Source organism: Mytilus trossulus, chromosome 4, assembly GCF_036588685.1.
Source record: "Mytilus trossulus isolate FHL-02 chromosome 4, PNRI_Mtr1.1.1.hap1, whole genome shotgun sequence".
Taxonomy (NCBI): domain Eukaryota; kingdom Metazoa; phylum Mollusca; class Bivalvia; order Mytilida; family Mytilidae; genus Mytilus; species Mytilus trossulus.
Genome location: NC_086376.1, coordinates 60,171,612 through 60,193,217, shown reverse-complemented (window position 1 = coordinate 60,193,217; position 21,606 = coordinate 60,171,612). Strand labels below are relative to the sequence as shown.

The following is a 21,606-nucleotide window of genomic DNA, read 5'->3' as shown; positions in this document are numbered from 1 at the left end:
CAACTGGCTCAAATACGAATTTTCAATTATGTTATTTATGATGAGTTTATCCATGATATATCAAAAAGAATGGACATTTTCCCAAGAGAATTAATTTCAAGTAAATATCTACTGAGACCAGTTGAATTTGAAAATTAAGGGATTTGGCATTTTTGTGTTTGTTTTTCTTGGCAAATTTTAAAAGTTTAAAAACCATACAAAGGAACACAAAGGGGAAACAGAACACTTTGATATGATTTAGATTTTAATCAAATCTACTGTCCCCTTTTCAGCGATCATATTTTACTTAATTAATAAACGAAAAGCATTAATAATAATAGTGAGAGTAAAACAATATCATTATTATTTTTGGGTTGGCAAAATTATGAATCTTTATGTTTACACCGTAAAGATTCCTTTTACTCATTGATGACAAAACAGATGTAGATTCATAGTTTTGCAAGAAATACCTAACCTTTTAAGTTTGTAATAAAGCAAGACATATTTCCTAGAAAGTTAAATTATACATTACATTACAAATAAAATCAAAGAACGATACCCCTTCATTGTTATTCCACTTCTATTCTTTTCAATAAAAATAAATTGCATCAATGTATATTTGTAATGTCTAAATAATCTAGAGCTCCTGTACATAATTTACACCTGCCGTATGATCTCTATGGATTGTATTCAGTGAAGCAAAACATCCTGCTATAATATTTCTATATTAACTTATATCAATGTTCATCTTAATACCATTTGTAACAGAAGGCCGGTTTACATCTTTTAAATATTTGTTTTCATAGAAACAATCAAATATATATGTAACACATGAATTATTTATCATGCAAGTATATATATGATTTCCTGGAATAATTTGGCAATATATAAATAACGGTATTGATCTTCTATTTTTTAATACGTTTTTGAAATTTAAAATATTTCGGCCTTGACCATTACTGAATAGGCATTGAGTGTCTAAATATGAATTCGCTTAACCTAAAAAAAAATAGGACTGTTGATGTATACTTCTTCTGGGTCAATTACGTTTTAGAATTTCAAATTTCTATCCTCGAACATCACTGAAGAGACATTAATTGTCGAAGTTTGCATCTGGTGTTCAAAAAAAAAATGCCGCTATTGCTGTTACTAACACTGGGTCGATAAATCTGCTGATAAGTAATCACTGATTGTGCAGACATACAAATCCTCTTTGGTAAATACTTAAAGGTTTACTATTCTACATTCAACACACTTTTGATAGCATAAAAGTAAAATTCAACGTAACACATTCAATTATCGAGTATAGTCCAGTCAAACTAAGATTTAACCTCAAACTAATTGCAACAGAACATGTTTTAGTTCTAATCTATAGCATTATGCCCTTTATATACACAGAAAAAAGTCCCATAAAATCTAACTTGATGAAACTTTAAAATCAGCATTTTTAAATTTCCTATGGAAATTAACATTGGAAGGAGAGATAACTCTTGCAAATATGAGTCTTTTTTGGTCAGTGTTTGGTTGTTTTTCTTGAAATTTATGTAAAGTATGATACTTTGATGGGGTTATGAGTTTGTATTTGTCTTATTTATGTAATCTTCCACTCATAAAATGTACAAAACCAAAGTTTTATGGGTAGTTTTATTTCTTTCATGCATTTTTCATCAAAGGAAATTGCAAATTTGAAGCTTTGTGACTATTTTGAAAAAATAATGTGAAAATTTGGTATTGTTTATATCTGTATATCATATTTTTTCAGGAACTTACTTATCTAAAGAAACTTTAAACCACAAAAAAGATGAATACATGCTTTTAAAATTATTTTTATTGAATTTGAGATTCTTTACCTTGACATGTTGAAAAATTAAATAGATGGTCAACTAATGAATTACGAAATCTAGGTTATAGCTTGATAAAAGATATAAAAACACCTTAAGAGTTGTTTGTTATATTTTAAAGACTGCTTTAAAATAAAGAATCAATTCATTCTGATGAATAGAAGTGGTAAAGTTATCATTTTGTATCAATTTTTATTGATATTTCTGCCTTTTTTCAAGAGTTATCTCCCTTTCAATACAAATCTCCATAGGAATTTTAAATGGTGATTTTTTAAGTCTTCCTTGAGTTAGATTTTATGGGACTTTTTTCTGTGTATATTTGGAGTATAATTCTAAAGATTAAAACTTATATATCTTCTGTTGCAATTACTTTCGGGTTAGGGTCAAATTTATGCTAGATTGACTGGACTAGTAATCAACATCAAGTCGACTACAACATTCAAATGATGATAATATCTAAAGTAAAATTAAAAATAACCATGTGACCTATACTAGGTTTCATCTTTTTCATGGGTGGATAATTGTCCCATTGTCAAACAACACATCTCCTTATTTATATATATAACACTGTAAAGCAAATATCATAATGTCGTAGAGGGAACGGATTAAGAGCAATTCTCTGTAACCACCAACCATTTTATATAGGGGGCCGGCACGCATAGTCACCGATTTTCATGAAACTTAGCCAAAACATGTGATCATGTAAAAAAGTAAGAAAATTACCACCTAAATGTTGCTAGGTCATGGTTACTACCTATTCCAGAGGTGAAACTGCCTATTCTAGAGGTGGCGTGAATCAGATGTGATAATTTTGTAACAGTATTAAAACATTTGACTTTTCTACTCTTTACACAAGTATTCCACATTCCAAATTAAAAGCCAAATTAAAAGAGTTACTTTGCTTCATAAAAAAGAATGACCAACGTAGATACAAGTAGCTTGTCTTAGGGAGGGATAACTACTACTTTGTAAAGAATCACTCTGATTCAAACAAAAAATTCTCTAAAACCGATATTATCAAGATGCTTGATTTCTTGATTGACAACATACTAGTATTTGTTACGTTCGGAGGACGTGTTTTTCAACAGACTGTCGGCATCCCAATGGGAACAAACTGTGCCCCTTTATTGTTGACTTGTTTCTTTATTATAATGAGGCTGACTTCATGCAGGAACTTCTTAGGAAGAAAGATAAGAAGTTAGCAATATCCTTTAACTCTACTTTCCGCTATATAGATGACGTTCTTTTACTAAACAATTCAAAATTTGGTGACTATGTGGAACATATCTATCCCATCGAATTAGAGATAAAGGATACTAAAGATACAGTTAATTCGGCTTCATATCTTGACTTACATCTAGAAATTGATAATGAGGGTCGGTTGAAGACAAAACTTAACGACAAAAGAGATGATTTCAGCTTTCCAATTGTGAACTTTCCATTTCTAAGTAGCAACATTTCAGCAGCACCTGCATACGGGGTATATATCTCCCAATTGATACGATATTCCCGTGCTTGCATTTCCTATCATGATTTTCTTGATAGAGGGTTACTGCTCACAAGGAAGCTATTAAACCAAAAGTTCCAAATGGTGAAGTTGAAATCATCCCTTCGTAAATTTTACGGACGCCATCACGAGTTGGTTGACCGTTATGAGTGGGGTTCGTGTTGTTTATTCTTTAGTTTTCTATGTTGTGTCATGTGTACTATTGTTTTTCTGTTTGTCTTTTTCATGTTTAGCCATGGCGTTGTCAGTTTGTTTGTGATTTATGAGTTTGACTGTCCCTTTGGTATCTTTCGTCCCTCTTTTATGGAATAACCGTTTCACAAATGATATCGGATTTGTTCCTTACGTCGTAACTACAGTCCCCTTCCCTTTCATGAATGTGATCTACCGAATTGGACTATTTACCGGATTTGTAATCACATAAGCAATACGACGGGTGCCACATGTGGAGCAGGATCTGCTTACCCTTCCGGAGCACCTGAGATCACCCCTAGTTTTTCGTGGGGTTCGTGTTGTTTATTCTTAAGTTTTCTATGTTGTGTCAAGTGTACTATTGTTTTTCTGTTTGTCTTTTTTCATTTTAGCCATGGCGTTGTCAGTTTGTTTGGGATTTATGAGTTTGACTGTACCTTTGGTATCGTTCGTCCCTCTTTTATAAATAGATAGGCAACCATGGACAAAAACATTACACGGAAAAGCAAGGATTACGCAATATCATACATCTCATAGAACAATCACATCGGTAATCTAGGGAAGGTTAGCAGTTCTTTCTCCACTTATGATAACCATCGGTGTAGCAAGAATTTACATTGCAAGCTATCTTTTTCTTTTCTTTCTGACACATTTTGACGTCATAAACTGAAACGATTGGGGCACAAGAAATAATATCATAGTATTCTGTACTAAATTTCTATGTTAATTTTTATCCTGCAGCATATGGTTTTCAATCATCATTCAATATTCAGAATGTACCACTTCGTGACATCATTTGACTGTCGATAACGACGTTGGGATTTCAGTCTTAGAAGGATACTTTTTATTCATAAGTACAATGATAATTTGGAAGTTCTCATGGTTTGTTCTATGCTGCAAATGCTGATTGTTTTCACTTATTCATCAGAATGATGTTTCTTCTATATCTATATAAACACATAAATTTAGTCTTGTATAATTTTTGTTTTAGTTTCTTGTGTACAATTTGGAGTTCAGTATGGCGTTCATTATCACTGAACTAGTATATATATTTGTTTAGTGGCCAGCTGAAGGACGGTTCTGGATGCGGGAATTTCTCGCTGCATTGAAGGCCTGTTGGTGAACTTCTGCTGTTGTTTCCTCAATGGTCGGGTCGTTGTCTCTGTGACACATTCCCCATTTCCATTCTCAATTTACATACAAAGAGGCGTAAGACATCGAAGACTCATGCCACACTAGTCAACAAAATACTTATAAAAAACCTGAAGACTACTTATCACGAACCTCAACAAATCTACGGTGATGTCATGTAGCAATTTTACCTGACCTTCTTCTTCTTCTTCTTCTTCTTCTTCTTCTTCTTCTTCTTCTTCTTCTTCTTCTTCTTCAGGAAGTCCACCCTATCTGCAGGGTCACCGCATTTAAAAATTTTGTTTATTTTTAAAATTGCGTTATTTAAAATCTTATCTATTAGTTAAAATTTAAAATAATAGTAACAGAGTTAGAATAGCCTTAGATAAAACTAAAAATTAGTTAAAAACAGGAACTTGTATGTACACTATACATCTTAAAATTTTAAAATGGATAAAAATAATATCTTATCAGTTGTTTAACTTTCTCTTAACAAAGGAAATTGAAAGAACTACTAATCCGTATTAGTAATGGGTTAAATTTTATGGGCTAGCATATGGTTTCATAATTAAATTATATATATGTATTTAAAATCTAAAATGGTAAAGGATACGAATAAAAAGAAACTTGTAAAAATTAGTTTTAAGTAAAACAGTAAAATTTGTCAATACAATTTGACCATATCGGGAAATAGGTATTTAGTCGGATCTTAACACGTACTTGTGATTTTGTTTAAACCGGTTTTGCTATAAATATACGGAGGAATGTCGAAATGTTCAGGACTTAATAAAATCCGTATTTCGGTAGGATGGTGCAAGCATACGATTTTTATTGCGTCTTACACTTTGAGAAGCGAATAATCTTTAACTACATGATTCAAATATTGTGTAATAACATTGATTTTGAGCTTTGAAAGTCAAGTGACTCGATCATTTTCCTGAGGAAGTTTTAAAAAATTGCAAAGAAATATTTTTACAGTGGGTTAGCTTTCATTAGTCTTCACTATCTATAGATTAACAACTTTTGTTATATTTATAATTTAGAATCATCATTGAAGGTGGAGCACGATTTCGCAGTTAATTAATTCTATTGATGTGCCATATGTATGCAAGAGTGACATTCCGTTGTATTATGTGCCAATTCGAAAAAGTTATAAGAGTATTCTCTCCCCTTAACAGGTTTATTATTTTATAATTAAGTTTACGTTTCTGATATAATTTTGAATAATTACAAAATGTATACATTCAATATATTTCAGTTTTTGTTATTGGTGTATCAAAAACATTGATGTACGAATATAATTTCATAAATTTGAAACGTTTAAAATGAGTACATACCAATATAAAGAACCGTTCATCATTTTTGAAAAAGACTATGAACGAAATTTGTCTCTTGATGATAGATTGATTGGCAAATGAACCAGCGTTATCTAATGGTAATCACAGAAATGGACTGGCGAGCAATTTTAAATTATAGCCTATTCAACTTTTAAATAATTTCCCACTATAAACGAATGTTACTTTATACAAATATAAGGACTTAGTTAGCTAAATCTTCAAATCTTATTAGATATTATGATTTTTTATTGCAATAGATTAATATGCTATGTCATGCGTTCTAGTCTGTGTTATGTTCACATGAATTATAAACCAAAGATAACAGAAGAAAAAACCTATATATAACAATTAGAAGACGTAGTATAATTTTCCAGGAGATAAATACTAAATTAAATAGAGTGGGAAGCCCATATTCGCCGTGGACACAATTTCGCCGTTTTATGATTTTGAGATGTAAAAACTTCAAAGGATGGTTGAAATGGAAGAATTATGCCGTTAAATTATATTTTTATAACAAATATGATTATTTTTTAAAATGACACTAAATTTCGGCACTTACGGCAACAGTCAGAAAAATGGACAACGATTTTCAACCAATTTCCTGAATGACAAAAACGATTTCAAAGAAGCATTCCTTGGTATTTCTTTGACTGATTGCCCTAAATGTCATTTTTTTACACCTTTCAAATGTCTGCTATTCGTCTATAATGAAATTGATTTGATAAATATTATTTAAAGCTGCAGTTATTTGGTTTTAAATAGATATGTAAAAACGGCGAATATGTGTCCCCCGTTGGCCAAAAATTAGGAAATTTCAAACACCCTTTAATCCAACTTATCAGATGATTTTACTCAAAACAAACACGTTTTCAAGCTAAGAATATTTTGCATTTGAAGTTACCTTCATATAGAAATATCAGAATACTTCAAAAACATAAAGACCTAAACATAAACTGAAGAAAACATGGAAAGATAAGGCGAAAACTTGAAACTCTCTATCGAGTCGGCTGATGTTGTTTTAGCTGGTAGTTGATTCCAATCCCTGATGGTCTTTGGGAAGAATGACTGTCCATAGGTTTAAGATTTTGTTCTTTCTTGGTAAAAGCGGCCTGTACCTCTGGTCCGGCTGTCATTGGGTATAAGATATTGTTGTCTATCTATATCAATAAGGCCATGCTGGATTTTAAATAGCATACATAGTCTGTTGGTTTTTCTACGTTCTTCCAGGCTTTCCCACTGTAATTGTTTAACCATGTGTGTTACACAGCCAGGTGTTCGGTCTCACTCTGAGTAGTTTTTATGAACGAATCTTGCTGCTCTTTTTTGAACTTGTGTCAATGATTTTTTTTTTTTTTGGCTCGATGGATCCCAAACTGTGCAGGCATATTCCACTGAAGGTTTTATCATGGCTGTATATGCTGCTGCTTTTACTGGTTTTGTGCAGTCTTTTGGGATTCTTCTGATAAATCCCAATGTTTTATTTCCTTTGACTACAATATTGTCAATGTGTCTGAATAACTAAAAGCGTATAAGTGTAAACTAGGCATAAAACATATCCAACTAAGTTGGACATCACGTGACTTTTGTGACGTATATTAGCTGCCATTTTGTTTTATATTTCCCCATATAAAATGCATATATGCTTCAATAAAGTTTAATTTTCTCTTAAACCTAATCCGTTTTCTTACTTTTGCAAATCAATCCTTGATATTCAAACATATTTCTATCAAACAATGTTGGTCCTAACAGTTTAATTTTTGATTAAATTCGGTCAAATCGGAATCGTAAAACATGCACTTTTTCTCATCATTTCTCCGTTGACTCAATGCTAAATTACCGATACCCATGTCTACTTGTATAACAAATAAAGAAATTCTGTAAATAAAAAACAAACTTTGCAAATCGATTAAGTATATTCAAACATATAGCTGGGGAAAAATACTACTTAAAACAGTTTAATTTCAGGGCAATTTCGGTCAAACATCGATTTAAAAACGGGAATTTTCCGAGATTTTTCAAAATGGCGGCTGATGTATCATATGAAAATGTTGCATCAAATCAATGATTTCTATAGTAGACTTTCCTAGATTATATTTAATTTTTCATAAAGAATCTCTGATGTTTCTGTTATTTTCCTTTAGTGATATTTCGATATCATTGATTTCAAAATTTCTTAATAAAAAAAAATATGTTAAGTGTGACACGGGAACATTTATTTTGACAGATATTCATCCAGGAGATACTGTTACCAGAAATTACTTTACAATATCTATAATAAGAAAAATCTCTTCTTTTTCAAAGGTGTTTTTCAAGTTTTCTGTAAATTTTATCTTTCTTTAGAAATATATTTATTCATTTCTTTTAAAACAAAAACAAAAACGTTTTCATCCTAAGAAAAAAAAAACAATGTCCAATTATATTATTATAGATAAATATTCTATACCTTTAAATTTTCATTCCTTGACCAAACAGGTGAAATCTAACTTGGGTTATAATGTTACATCATAATATATTGTCAGGTAGACGTGAAAACCAAAAGCAACCAGCTGACATTAAACATCCTGTCAGTGTGTATACATGTATTACCAGAGTTTAAATTTTGTGATATACAAAAGTTTTCATAAATGTACAAATAAATATCTTCTCCTTCCCGTGTCAAATTAGAAGAAGTATGTTTCATTATAAACTTTAGGAAAATATGGATATTATGAAAATTTCTTTAAAAAAATATTTATTGCTTAAAAGGTATTCAAGTATTTATATGTTTCTATAATTATTTCAAAGAAATATTCTGAATCAAATTTTAATTTAAATGAATTTCGATCATTGAATATGTTTTTATTGTTATTTATCTTTTAATTCAATATTTAAAGCTAAATCCAGGCAATAAATCGATTTAAAGTTTAAATTGTGTAAAACAAAAGATTTATTATATACATTCCAACAGAGACGTATAATACGATCAAGGATTTGTATAGTAAGACTAACTATACAAATCCTTGATACGATTGACAATATTGTATACCCGATAATATCTATCGACAGAGTTATCGGTCCTGAATAGGACTGATATAGTTGGGTATGGCTGGCAAAATGCATAGCATAAAAACGTTAACTTAAAGTTTATAGGTCAGAAACAATAGCGGTCCAAGAACTGTGCATTCGTATAAAATAAGCAAAATGAGTTTGTTAAATTTGATTTATGCCTTTTTGTGCTTCTTCGTTACATTTGTTCTTTTTACAGTGAGTTTAAGATGATAACACAATATATTGACTGCTGTACCCCTATTTTTGACATTTTTACACTTTGGGTATGTTTGTTTTGTTCATGTTCAATGCATTGACAATGGAATGGAATTTGATGCGACTGTCATACAAGTGAGAGGTTTAGCTAGCTATAAAATCAGGTTCAATCCACCATTTTCAACATTAGAAAATGCCTGTACTGACCAAGTCAGGAATATGACAGTTGTTATCCATTCGTTTGATGTGTTTGGACTTTTGATTTTTGCCTTTTGATTTTGGACTTGCCTTTTTTAATTTTCTTCGGAGTTCAGTATTTTTGTGTTTTTACTTTTTATACACTTATTAATTCCGTTCTCTTACCGTTTAATCCTATAGTAGAAGTGTGACGAAATATAATGCTTCAAGGGTTGTCCTCTAACTAGGGAGCGACATCCGCAAGAATTGATTGGAAATGAGAACATTAATTCTAAGTTTCTGTCCCCTTACCCCTTTATACCCAATATTATTGCGGGAAATTCAATATTTAAACTAACAGCATAGGATTGAACAGATCAATATTAAGAAAAGAATTTATCAGATTATTGATTCAATTGTTAACCAGGTATGCCAGTGAAGCAGACATTCCAGTTTAGAATCAAGGTTTGTATTGCTTTTGGATTGGATAAGTGTGACTGTGTGCAATGTGGTGTTGCCTGGATTTCAAGATTCTTCAATCTTGTTGAGTATTTTTAAAACTTCAATTAATATTCCAGTTAGTGATTATTATTGTTGTTGTTATTGATTTTGGTAGGCAGTTTACTTATGTAGTAATTGCGTCTCAAATTAATATAACATAAAATGAATATAATGTAGAGTGGAGTCCCAAGTGTCTTTGCCAATTTTACTATCCATAATTTGTTTCTTAGTCATTGTTAGTATGGATAGTAAAATTGGGTATTTTCTCTGGGTCGTTTAAATCACTCGAAACTAGGTGAGACATGCACAGAAGTGATAGATGTGTGTTATACATATAGAAAATTGAATATTTTAATAAAAAAAAAAAATAAAAAAAAATCTGTATCATAGACCCAAACGCCTGAGGTGTCTTTGGGCCGGTGATACCTTGCATTAGCTGATTTCGTCATATCAATAAAGTAAAACAAATAAAATCATTCTTATTATTGTCCGAAGTGATAAAAAGAATAAAATTGATAAGTTGAAGAGTTAAATAATAACTGCAATCCTGTTTGTCTTCTGCATCCTTTATAGATTTAGTTGTTGGAGTAAATGCCAAAGAATATGAAAATATCCATGACATGATGTTCAACGAAGAATATGTTTTCACTAGGCTCTGTATACAAAGATTGGCAAAACCACGAAATCAAATATCAACGAAATTGCAAGTTTTCAGCAATCCACGAAAATTGATACCCACGAAAATAAATGAATCCACAGTAACTTGTTCTCAACATCAACAATAACTATAAACATCAAATTAATGGAACATTAATATCCTAATATGGTCACTTCAAATATCTTGGGCTCCTTTGATCTACATGTACTGCCTTCTGCTCCTTTAGCACATCCTATGTAGAGATGGCCTTTTGTAGAGAATGTCAGAGACAATGGAAACTGTATGTTTCTGTCCTTTGTTTTATAATATGTCATCAGCAGGCCAGCATTGTTCAGGATATGAAGTGTATGAGTAATCCCATCAGCTACAATAACATTGTCACTAGGTGTTGTTGCTAAGTCTCCTGGAAAAAATGGTCTGACCTTGTTGATCTCTGTATCTCCTGTATAGATATTGATTATATCTCCACCATGTCCTAACACTACTATTCTGCCGCCGGTGTAAATACTTATTAGATCCAAAACATGTATATTCCCATTACTGGAACTGGTAATTCTTCCTGGGTAGGTGAATATAGGTTGTTTATGTTGATCATGTTCATACACTCTCTCATGGTCTCCGTTCTGATTCATCAGTGTTACAACATTTCTTCCTTCTGAAGGGTGGCCTGTAATAGAACCTCCTACTAGAACTTTATTTTCACTGTTAACATGGACTGCTGTAGCAAAGAATGGTGTCACATTATATACTGAGTCTGTAAGTGTACCTGTATTATTACTGATCTGTTTAAGTCTTGATTTCCCTGTTGACATAAGCAGATTATTTGATTGAGTAACAGCCATACCAAATACCCTGGTATGATAACTGGATAGTATCTTTAGTTTGGTTCCTTCAGGTTTTACTCTCTGCAATACTTTATCTGTACCATTACTTATCCACAGTGAATCATCATCATTATAAGATATATGACCTACTTCAGGTAGTTGAGTCTGATATTGTTTATTGATGCTCAGTTCTGCAACAGTGGATTGTCCAGTAACTTTGGTTATTACCTGATGATCTTTGGCTTTTTGGAATTCTGGATGGACCTTTTCTTTACAATGATCACATAGTAATTTACTACAGTCAATACACTCCCACTGGATTGGTCGGTCAGTTTCACATATTCCACATTTAACTGGAGCTTGACTCCTCATAACAGACTGAGAGAATGCCATTTTAGATAAATATATATATATATATGACTGATTTTAATATGACTGATTTTATTTCTGGTTTTATATACATTTATATCTATATTTGATATTTATATCTTGATAAGTTTCAGTTTATAATTTTGTTGATCATGGGTTGAGGGTAAAGGTGGTTATATTAAATACACTGATATGTAAAAATCTGAATAAGATGAGATAGTTTCAGTTGATTAAAATAATTTGATTTTTGATGACTTAATTATTACAAATATATATTTTAATTTATTGAGTTTGTTGATCTAGGTTCCAACTTTAAAATTCATCGTTTTTAATAAAAATGAATTAAAAAATATTCAAAGTTACAAAAGCTGATTAAACATGTTGAAGTATAATAATATACATGAACATTAGTACATAGCAGTAAGATTGATTGATTGTTGGTTGCTTTATGTTGCATTAGCACAAAAAGGCTACATGTATATCAGGGCGAAGAAAAAAAATATTAAGAAGTTATATGTATATATTTAATGCTGTGTGGATTTTACATTGAAAATTTTTTAATAAGTGTAGCTGATGTATAGACTCCTATATTGGGGAAAGGACAGGATGGGGAGATGAAATGGATCCACTTCTAAATTCTCTCTGAAATTGTGTTGAATATATAGAACAACATAAAATTTAAAAAAAACATGCTGTTCACAATTCCAAGATACTAGTTTTATAACATTTAATTAACTAAACAAGATTAAGATGCCTGCAATGGTCATGCTTCAGTGATTCCCTATAAAATCAACAAAATTTTCCCCAGAAAAGGGGGGAGCCCACCCCCTAAATCAACCTCTGACCTATAGTTTTTAATTTTTGTGTCATTTGTCTCTTGAGGAGGGTTGTCTTGTTGGCAATCATACCACATCTTATTATTTATATCCTATGAGTTCAAACAAAGGAATTTAGATTGAATGATATTGTAAAGATCAACAGTTCTATCATATCATTTAAGTTGAAATGGTCACCTTGTCTTGGACAAACCATTATAAGTAAAACTGGTGAAGCATTTATGCTTTTGTACATAAATTTGATTTATGTTCCTGTTGACCTTTTCAGGTAGAAAATTCCAATTGAGAATACATGTATGTGAAAAAACATGGCAGCTAGAAAAAAAGAAGCTATAAGTGATGTGAAACAACGTCCATCATTGGGTACACCAACTGTCATGTCAACACCCTCTCGTAGTGGTCTATATCACCTTAGAGAAAGGTTGGAGCGACAGATAGAAAACAGCCAAGGAAAACTGGATAAACAGATCAGTCCAACACTAGAAAAACTTAAAATGACCCCAGGTAAGAGATTTATACCTGACATGTTAGAACCACTAACCCATCTGAAGCATCGGTAGGGGAAACATCCACAAAAAAAACTGAAAACAGACTAGTCCAAAACTGGAAAATCTGAAATTTCAAAGGTGAGGGGTGAACAGGCCTTATAAGAGATTTTTTTTTATAAAATATAAATGAACTTATGTTGATAAATTTCATTTTTAGGACTGTTACCATGTCTTTAACTCTAAACTAGTTGGCTTTGTTGTGTCTGTATTAAACATTTAAAGTGAAGTTTCAGATTTTACTTAATGTCCTCTATGTATGACTTAAGTCATGGACTTTGTCATCTATTTAGAACCATAACTAAGATCTCTCATTGTCATTGTTGCAAATATTTAGTTTGGCAGTTTGCCTGTTCCTGTCACATCAGAATTTGGGTTCCACTACTAGAGAGGAGTGTAGGAGAGACTTCCTCTTTAAACACTTTGATTGGTGGGAATAAATTGGTTTGTTTTTTAAATACGATAAAACCATAATCACTGTAATATTCAGAAATCACCATGAACAAATTTGAAATGAGAAGCTCTTTGACTTTGAAAGGACATTTGATTGCATAGATATGTCATGAAATGTTTTTTTCTATTCTAGGTCGAGTGTTAAAAGATAGGGAGTTGTTGGCTAGCAAACATAGCAGTGTTCGACAGAAAGCAGACAAGTTAAATGTTGGGGGAGGAGTGTGTTTATGGCCGGGGATGGATGACATGAGATTATCACGGCGAGAGATTGTAGAAATTCTCGTTGTATCTGTTTTCTTATTGGTAGCTGTCGTTATAGCATTTAATAAACTTCATGGTATGATTTCATTTATAATAAATATCATGGGGATTTTTTATATAGTCCCATATTCGAATTCTGTAGATGTATAATCACAAAATTTGGTACAAGTTTTTTCAATGAAACATCATCCCATCAACAATGATATTATCCAAAATATGTATAGAAGGCATCTTGCAGTCCTCAACAATCGACATATGTCTAAACACAAGTAAAACTCTAAATCGTTTTGTTCCCTGACAATGGATTTTGCAAATCCCTTTTCATTCAATTGAATATTAATAAAACAAAATATGCATAGCTTATAAAAAAAAAAGACCTTTCCATGTATAGCTTTGTAACACTATTTCTTCGAGTTATAATAGATTTGACAAATTCATGATGCATAAACAACTGTGGTTTAATACACATCATTAAAAAAAACATTACTTATTGAGCAGTTTAAGAAACTTTTGATATGATAATATTGATTAACCAGAATTTCTCACCTTTATCATATGTTATGAAGCCTTGAAATATTATACCAACTCATCCCTTCCACTTAGTAGATAGTTAGTTACCCCTACCTGGGAAAAAATTCCCCAAACAATTGCAAATACATATAGATCAACATTGCATATTTTTACATGTAAGATTAATTTTTACTCATCATTTTCTAAACAGAAATGTTTACATTTGTGTTCACAGGATCAACAATTGAAGAATTATATAAATATCACAATGTGCTAAAAGATTTCCATGGCAACCATTACATATCAGTGAGTCAGTCATCTTTAGACAGTGGTTTACAAAGATGGCACAAAGAATATAGAAAACTTATTGTAAGTATAAAAATTGAAGATGCGGTATGATTACCAATGAGACAACTGTCCACAAGAGACCAAAATGACACAGACATTAACAACCATAGGTCACCGTATGGCCTTCAACAATCAGCAAAGCCCATACCGCATAGTCAGCTATAAAAGGCCCCAATATGACAATGTAAAACAATTCAAACAAGAAAACTAACTGTCTTATTTATATAAGAATGATTGAAGACAGAATATGTAATACATTTAAACAAAGGACAACCACTGAGTTACAAATGCAAGGTATTTTTTTTATGTGAATCTTATATGATAATAATGATATCTTAATTCAACTGAACCACAGTATGCATCATAATATGAAATACCTCAAATATACTGACCTTGATTTCAAGGGTCATTAACCATCTGTGCTGTTTGTACTTACCCGCAGTATGACAGGATACTCTTTCAAATTTTATAATTTCAAGGCCTTTGTGGCGTCCCAGTTGTAGAGTGTTTATGTACATTAAGGTTTTGAGAAATTAATGACTATCTATAGAATAGACCTTCATAATTTATTTCTAATAAGCCCAATAATAAAAAAATACATATGGTTAATAAGACGAATTCCTGATGGGGTCAATTGCTTTCCAAACAAAGGACATATATGCATTCATAATGAGTTGGGTTGTGGAAAAGTTAAGAAAGAGAACATAAATGCTTTCTTTGAAGTGTTCATGATGGTTAACAGTTATCAAAGGTACCAGGATTATAATTTAATACACCAGACTCACGGTTCATCTACATAAGACTCATCAGTGACGCTCAGATCAAAATAGTTATAAAGCCAAACAAGTACAAAGTTAACATGTCTCCTTTGAGTGTTTAATGTGAAATGCATTGTTCAAACAGGGTCATAGTCAGCTTCTTTTGTTTTACATCATTAAAAAATTGTGTATTTTCAAAACTTTATATCTTTTGGGTAATAAAGGTTCTAGGACCATTTGAGGATTTGCATAATTTTTTTAATGAGTATAAATTCCAATTTGTTTTTGTCTTTTTTTCGTTGCAATTATTTGTTGTTGTTTTTAGAAGAGTAGTTTAAATATTTTTTAATTATATAATAGCTTAAAATGTTTTACTTAGTATAAATGAAAATTGTTAAATTGTTAGATTGTTATTTTCAGCTGTGAATGTTCTGTTGTATTGTTATTTTGCAGAGTTATTGCCCTTTGAACATTGAAATTACCAATTTTTCAATACCTTATTTAGATTTTTAAACAGCAAATTTTGAAGAGAGTTAAATGTTTTTTTCCTTTCCTTTACAGCAGCAGATTCACTCGTCTTTTGACATGAGTCGTGTTCCCCTGATGTATGTGATGTATATGTTGGTATATTGTGGAGGGATGGGATTTCTGATCTACTTTCTGGTAGACAATATGTTTGCTAAAAGTAAATTGTCACCTAACAGAATTAAACAATGGTAAGTAGTTTGTTGAGTTGATGAACTTTTACTTCTGGAAACCAACTTATTTTTGTTTAGCCCTTCCTAGTTCACGTCACACTGATTTCGTTTTTAAGAGTTAGAATTTTTCATGAATATTAACACAGTGTGAGGAAAGATCCAAATTAAACACTATATAGATAATGCAATGATTTATATTCAAGTTATTGGTCAACTCACAAAAATTAGTTGGTTTACAGTATTTTGACCCTATTTTAGCATACTTACAAATTTTGAACACTACATATGTTAGGTTGTTTGTAGGTTAAATTAGGGACAGTCAAAATTCATGAATATTAATGCTTTTTTATGCCCCATTTATGAGGCCATCCGTTCGTCCCGCTTAATGTTAAAGTTTTTGGTTAAGGTAGGTTAAAGTTGTTGGTTGATTTAGTTTTTGGTGAAGTTCAATCAACTTGAAACTTAGTACACATGTTCCCTATGATATGATATTTCTAGTTTTAATACCAAATTCGAAATTGTATCCCATTTTCAGGTCCACTGAACATAGAAAATGATAGTGCAAATGGGGCATCCGTGTACTTAGGACACATTCTTGTTATTTTGTATTATGGTTAATTCATTTTAATATTATCATGATGCATGCCAGTTTTCATGGATTAAGTAAACATTTTTGATATGCTAGGGTTTTAATAATTATATTAAAAAGAACAAGAATACTGTATTTGAAATCTGTTGCTTGTTGAACACTTTTAAAAGTTTGTAGTTTAATAAACTTTTCCCACAAAATTGACAAAAAGAAATTAGTACCCAAGAAAAGAAGTAAATCTTCAGAACATATCTATTTGTATTGATAATCTATTTGACTAATTTTAGGGTCAGTATATTAGTTGTAATCAGCACATGGACTGGGGCCCTGTTTTATTTTTTGATGGCAGCCTACCTTGTAGAATCAGCAATAGAAAGTAATGTAACCAGACTAGTATATGTTTTAGTAAGTATAATGTATAATATTTTACATACAAAAGTTTATGTGTCAATAAAGTAATGTTTAATGAATTAAAAATTTAATGAATTTAACCTAAGTAGCTTTTCTCATCACTTGGCGTCCGTTATCAGTAAACGTTTACAAAAATCTTCTCCTCTGAAACTACTGGGCCGAATTTAACCAAACTTGGCCACAATCATCATTAGGGTATCTAGTTTTAAAAATGTGTCCAACGAACCAAGATGGCCACCATGGCTAAAAAAAGAACAAAGGGGTAAAATGAAAATTTTGGCTTATATCTCTGAAACCAAAGCATTTAGAGTAAATGTGACAAGAGGTAAAAATGTTTATGCGGTCAAGATCTATCTGCCCTGAAATTTTCAAATGAATCTGACAACCTGCTAAAAGATCGCCTCCCCTGAATTAGTAATTTTAGTAAATTAATATGCACATAGACCAAGGTGAGCAACACAGGCTCTTTAGAGCCTTTAGTTTTTGTCGAGCCTGCGAATTTTGTCGCAGAAAGCTTGACATAGGGATAGTGATCTGGCAGCGGCTAGGGACGTGGCGGCGGTGTTAGCTCACTTCTTAAAAGCTTTATATTTTAGAACTGGTAGACCTGGATGCTTCATACTTTGAATATGGATGTCTCATGTTACGAAGTTTCCGTCAGTCACATGTTCAATGTCCTTTACCTCATTTTCATGGTTCAGTGACTACTTGAAAAAAAAGTTAATATTTTTTGTAATGTTTAATTCTCTCTTATTATAAGTAATAGGATAACTATATTTGATATGTGCATACCTTGCAAGGTCCTCTTGCTGGTCATACAGTTTTCATTTGACCTTGACCTCATTTCATGGATCAGTGAAAAAGGTTAAGTTTTGGTGGTCAAGTCATATCTGAGATACTATAAGCAATAGGTCTAGTATATTCGGTGTATGGAAGCACTGTAAGGTGTACATGTCCAACTGGTAGGTGTCATCTGACCTTGACCTCATTTTCATGGTTCAGTGATTATAGTTAAGTTTTTGTGTTTTGGTCTGTTTTTCTTATACTCTATGCAATAGGTCTTAAAATTGAAAATGGAAATGGGGAATGTGTCAAAGAGACAACAACCCGACCAAATAAAAAACAAAAAACAGCAGAAGGTCACCAACAGGTCTTCAATGTAGCGAGAAATTCCCGCACCCTGAGGCGTCCTTCAGCTGGCCCCTTAACAAATATATACTAGTTCAGTGATAATGAACGCCATACTAATTTCCAAATTGTACACAAGAAACTAAAATTAAAATAATACAAGACTAACAAAGGCCAGAGGCTCCTGACTTGGGACAGGCGCAAAAATGCGGCGGGGTTAAACAAGTTTGTGAGATCTCAACCCTCCCCCTATACCTCTAACCAATGTAGAAAAGTAAACGCATAACAATACGCACATTAAAATTCAGTTCAAGAGAAGTCCGAGTCTGATGTCAGAAGATGTAACCATAGAAAATAAACAAATTGACAATAATACATAAATAACAACAGACTACTAGCAGTTAACTGACATGCCAGCTTCAGACTTCAATTAAACGGACTGAAAGATTATGATTTCATCATATGAACATCAGGCACAATCCTTCCCGTTAGGGGTTTAGTATCATACCATCATAACATATATGAGAAGAACATAAACCCGTGTCATGCCAACAACTGTTTTTAGAATAAATGTGTTTAGTTCCGACCCAAAGACCTTATCAGTGACTCAATATTAACGCCAAAATATGCAATCTTTAATGACTTGACAACAGTATCGTAATTATATCCCTTCTTAATAAGTCTATTCAAAGGTTTTGTAAGTTTCTGAGGTGAATACTGACACCTTTGTGCTTTATACAGAATATTTCCATAAAAAAATGGATGTGAAATACCTGAATGTATAAGAAGTCTGCATGTTGAGCTATATTTACGAATGATGTCTTTATAGCGATGATAAAATTTAGTAAATGTTTTGACTAGTTTGTGACTTCTATATTTTGTGTACGGAATGGTTGTAAGGTGTACAGGTCTACCCGGCAGGTGTCATATGTCCTTGACCTCATTTTAATGGTTCAGTGGTCAAAGTTAAGTTTTTGGCCTTTTTTCTAATATTATATGCAATAGGTCAACTATATTTGGTGTATGGAAATATTTCATGATCTTCGTGTCAGTCGCGCAGGTTTTATTTGACCTTGACCTCATTTTTACAGTTCATTGCTCAGTGTTAAGCTTTTGTGTTTTGGTCTGTTTACCTTAAACTATAAGCAATAAGTCAATTTTATTTGTTGTATGGAAGAATTGTTAGCTGTACATGCCTACCTGGCATGGTTCATCTGACCTTGACCTCATTTTCATGGTTCAATGGTCAATTTTTAGTTTTCTTGGTTATGTTAAGTTTATGAGACAGTTGTAATAAAGCTTTATTATTAGGACTATCAACAGAATATCAATGATTAGTAAAGAAGGCGAGACATTTCAGTGTGTGCACTCTTGTTATGATTTCTATGGAATTAATCTAATTTAATCTACTATCTTTGATAATTTTTAAGTAAAGTTTTATAATGCATAGAGGCATTTCTGAATCAAAATCCAATACAACGGAGTACAAAAAGATATGTGACTATTATATATAATTAGAAATAAGGAGGTGTGGTAACATTGCACTATCCAGAGTTACTATAACTGTGATACATATATTAGCAATTATGGTTCATGGTGCATTCTGCAATAATGAATAAAGCCACACTATTTAGTATAATATAAATAACCCTGATATGAAAAATTCAACTGCTGAATATATAACAATATAATTAAAAAAAAAATATGACAGACATGTATCAACAACCACTTATAATGTGCAGAAACAAAAAGCATTTGGTAAAAGTTTCGATTATTATTTATTTTCAAAAAGGCAGATAATGATATTGTCAAGAGAAAAAGACAAAATTCGACAATGTTTCACAAAACATGACATAGGAAACTCTTGATTGAGAAATACAAACTGAAATATTAGCCTGAGGTGAACTCATGTGCTCATTAAGGGTAAGTAGTTCTTATTCCACTAGTTGCTTCTGGCATGTCAATCATAACTACTGACAAATAACTATCAGGGATAAGTCACAAAGGAGACATGATTGTTGCTTCCTAGAACTATCCATGGTTATTTGTTACATGGCTTTCATTATAACAGTCAACAAACTTATGACTTCTTCAGTCAAACTTTCAAAATTATATTTGAATTTGACCTTAAAGAACCTTGTTTTAATAACTCTCTTGTAAACAGAAACCTTCTTTTTAGGAAATAATACCTAAGATCTAAATATTCATCATATTAAGCTCCATTGCTGATGTAAAACATATATATTTTTCAGGGTGAAGCATTGGAACATAATGCAGATGTGACAAAGTTATCTAATATGATTAGTTACTGGAAGACGATATCACAGACAGGGACACTGACATTACTTGGACTGGTAACCATCAGAGATGTCATGCACTATATACAATATTATTTTATACCCATTATGACAATACTGATAACACCCATTGTCAAACTTGTAATGTCATTGTATTCTGTTTATACATTTTCTAGTGAGCAGTATAACAGACAGGCACACTGACACTGAATTTTTTGGTGGCGGTTGGGGTAAAATAAAGACAAATCTAATATAGAAATGTTCCATCAGTTATCATCCTTTCAATTTTATATTTAACAGTACAAGTTAAGAATGAAAATAATCTTTATTATTAAAATACAAATAGCACCCTTTATTACCCCTTCAATTCATCCTCTTTTAAGTTTCATCAATTGTGTCATTTATGAATGAGACAAATCCCATGATTTGTACCCGTAGAAGCAATTCGATGAGTGCCACATGTGGAGCAGGCACTGCTTACCCATCTCGACCTCCTGAATTCATAGAGGGACCAAGATTTATGATTCCCAATCGAGTTCTATCAAGCTTGTAATGTTCTGTTATTGGTTGATTTTCTTATAGTTACATTTGTTTATGTTTTGGTCATGTTGGATTTGTTTGAAATTTGATTGGTATCTGTGCAGCTTCATTAAATTTTGGAATGTGAATTCATTATAATACGTTATCAATGAATTTGACCTTGACAATAGTTGTATGATGAGATTTCTGTTTTGTTATTGGTTTTTATGGGTTCTTCCTTATAATTTGGTTTATCTATTTCTGTCTTGATTTGAACTGATTTTGACCAATTTGATCATTTTAATTTCTATATATGTCCTAAAATTGTGCATTTTGAAAATTCAAAGTTTAGCTATCTTTAAGTGTATAAAAACTGTTATCGTCATGGTGGTGTGGTAGAATCTCTACTAATTAACTATTGTTTAAACATGTTCGAAGTCATTATTGTTTTTATATGTATAGAAATATATATGTTAAAATTCTATAGGTCCACT

The 21,606-nt window shown here is 31.7% G+C and overlaps 2 protein-coding genes across 2 annotated transcripts; one reads left to right on the top strand and one right to left on the bottom strand.

Annotated features, from left to right (window-relative positions):
* The first annotated feature begins 9,719 nt into the window (after positions 1-9,719).
* Positions 9,720-21,606, top strand: LOC134715662 (uncharacterized). Its single transcript, XM_063577988.1, has 7 exons — positions 9,720-9,872; positions 12,864-13,099; positions 13,727-13,930; positions 14,600-14,733; positions 16,032-16,186; positions 17,045-17,162; positions 20,549-21,606. Exons 2-7 carry the CDS (start codon positions 12,904-12,906, stop codon positions 20,795-20,797), a joined length of 1,056 nt encoding a protein of 351 aa, XP_063434058.1. The 5' UTR covers positions 9,720-9,872; positions 12,864-12,903; the 3' UTR covers positions 20,798-21,606.
* Positions 10,719-11,783, bottom strand: LOC134716709 (uncharacterized). Its single transcript, XM_063579713.1, has one exon. The coding sequence runs from the start codon at positions 11,781-11,783 to the stop codon at positions 10,719-10,721; it is 1,065 nt and encodes a 354-aa protein (XP_063435783.1).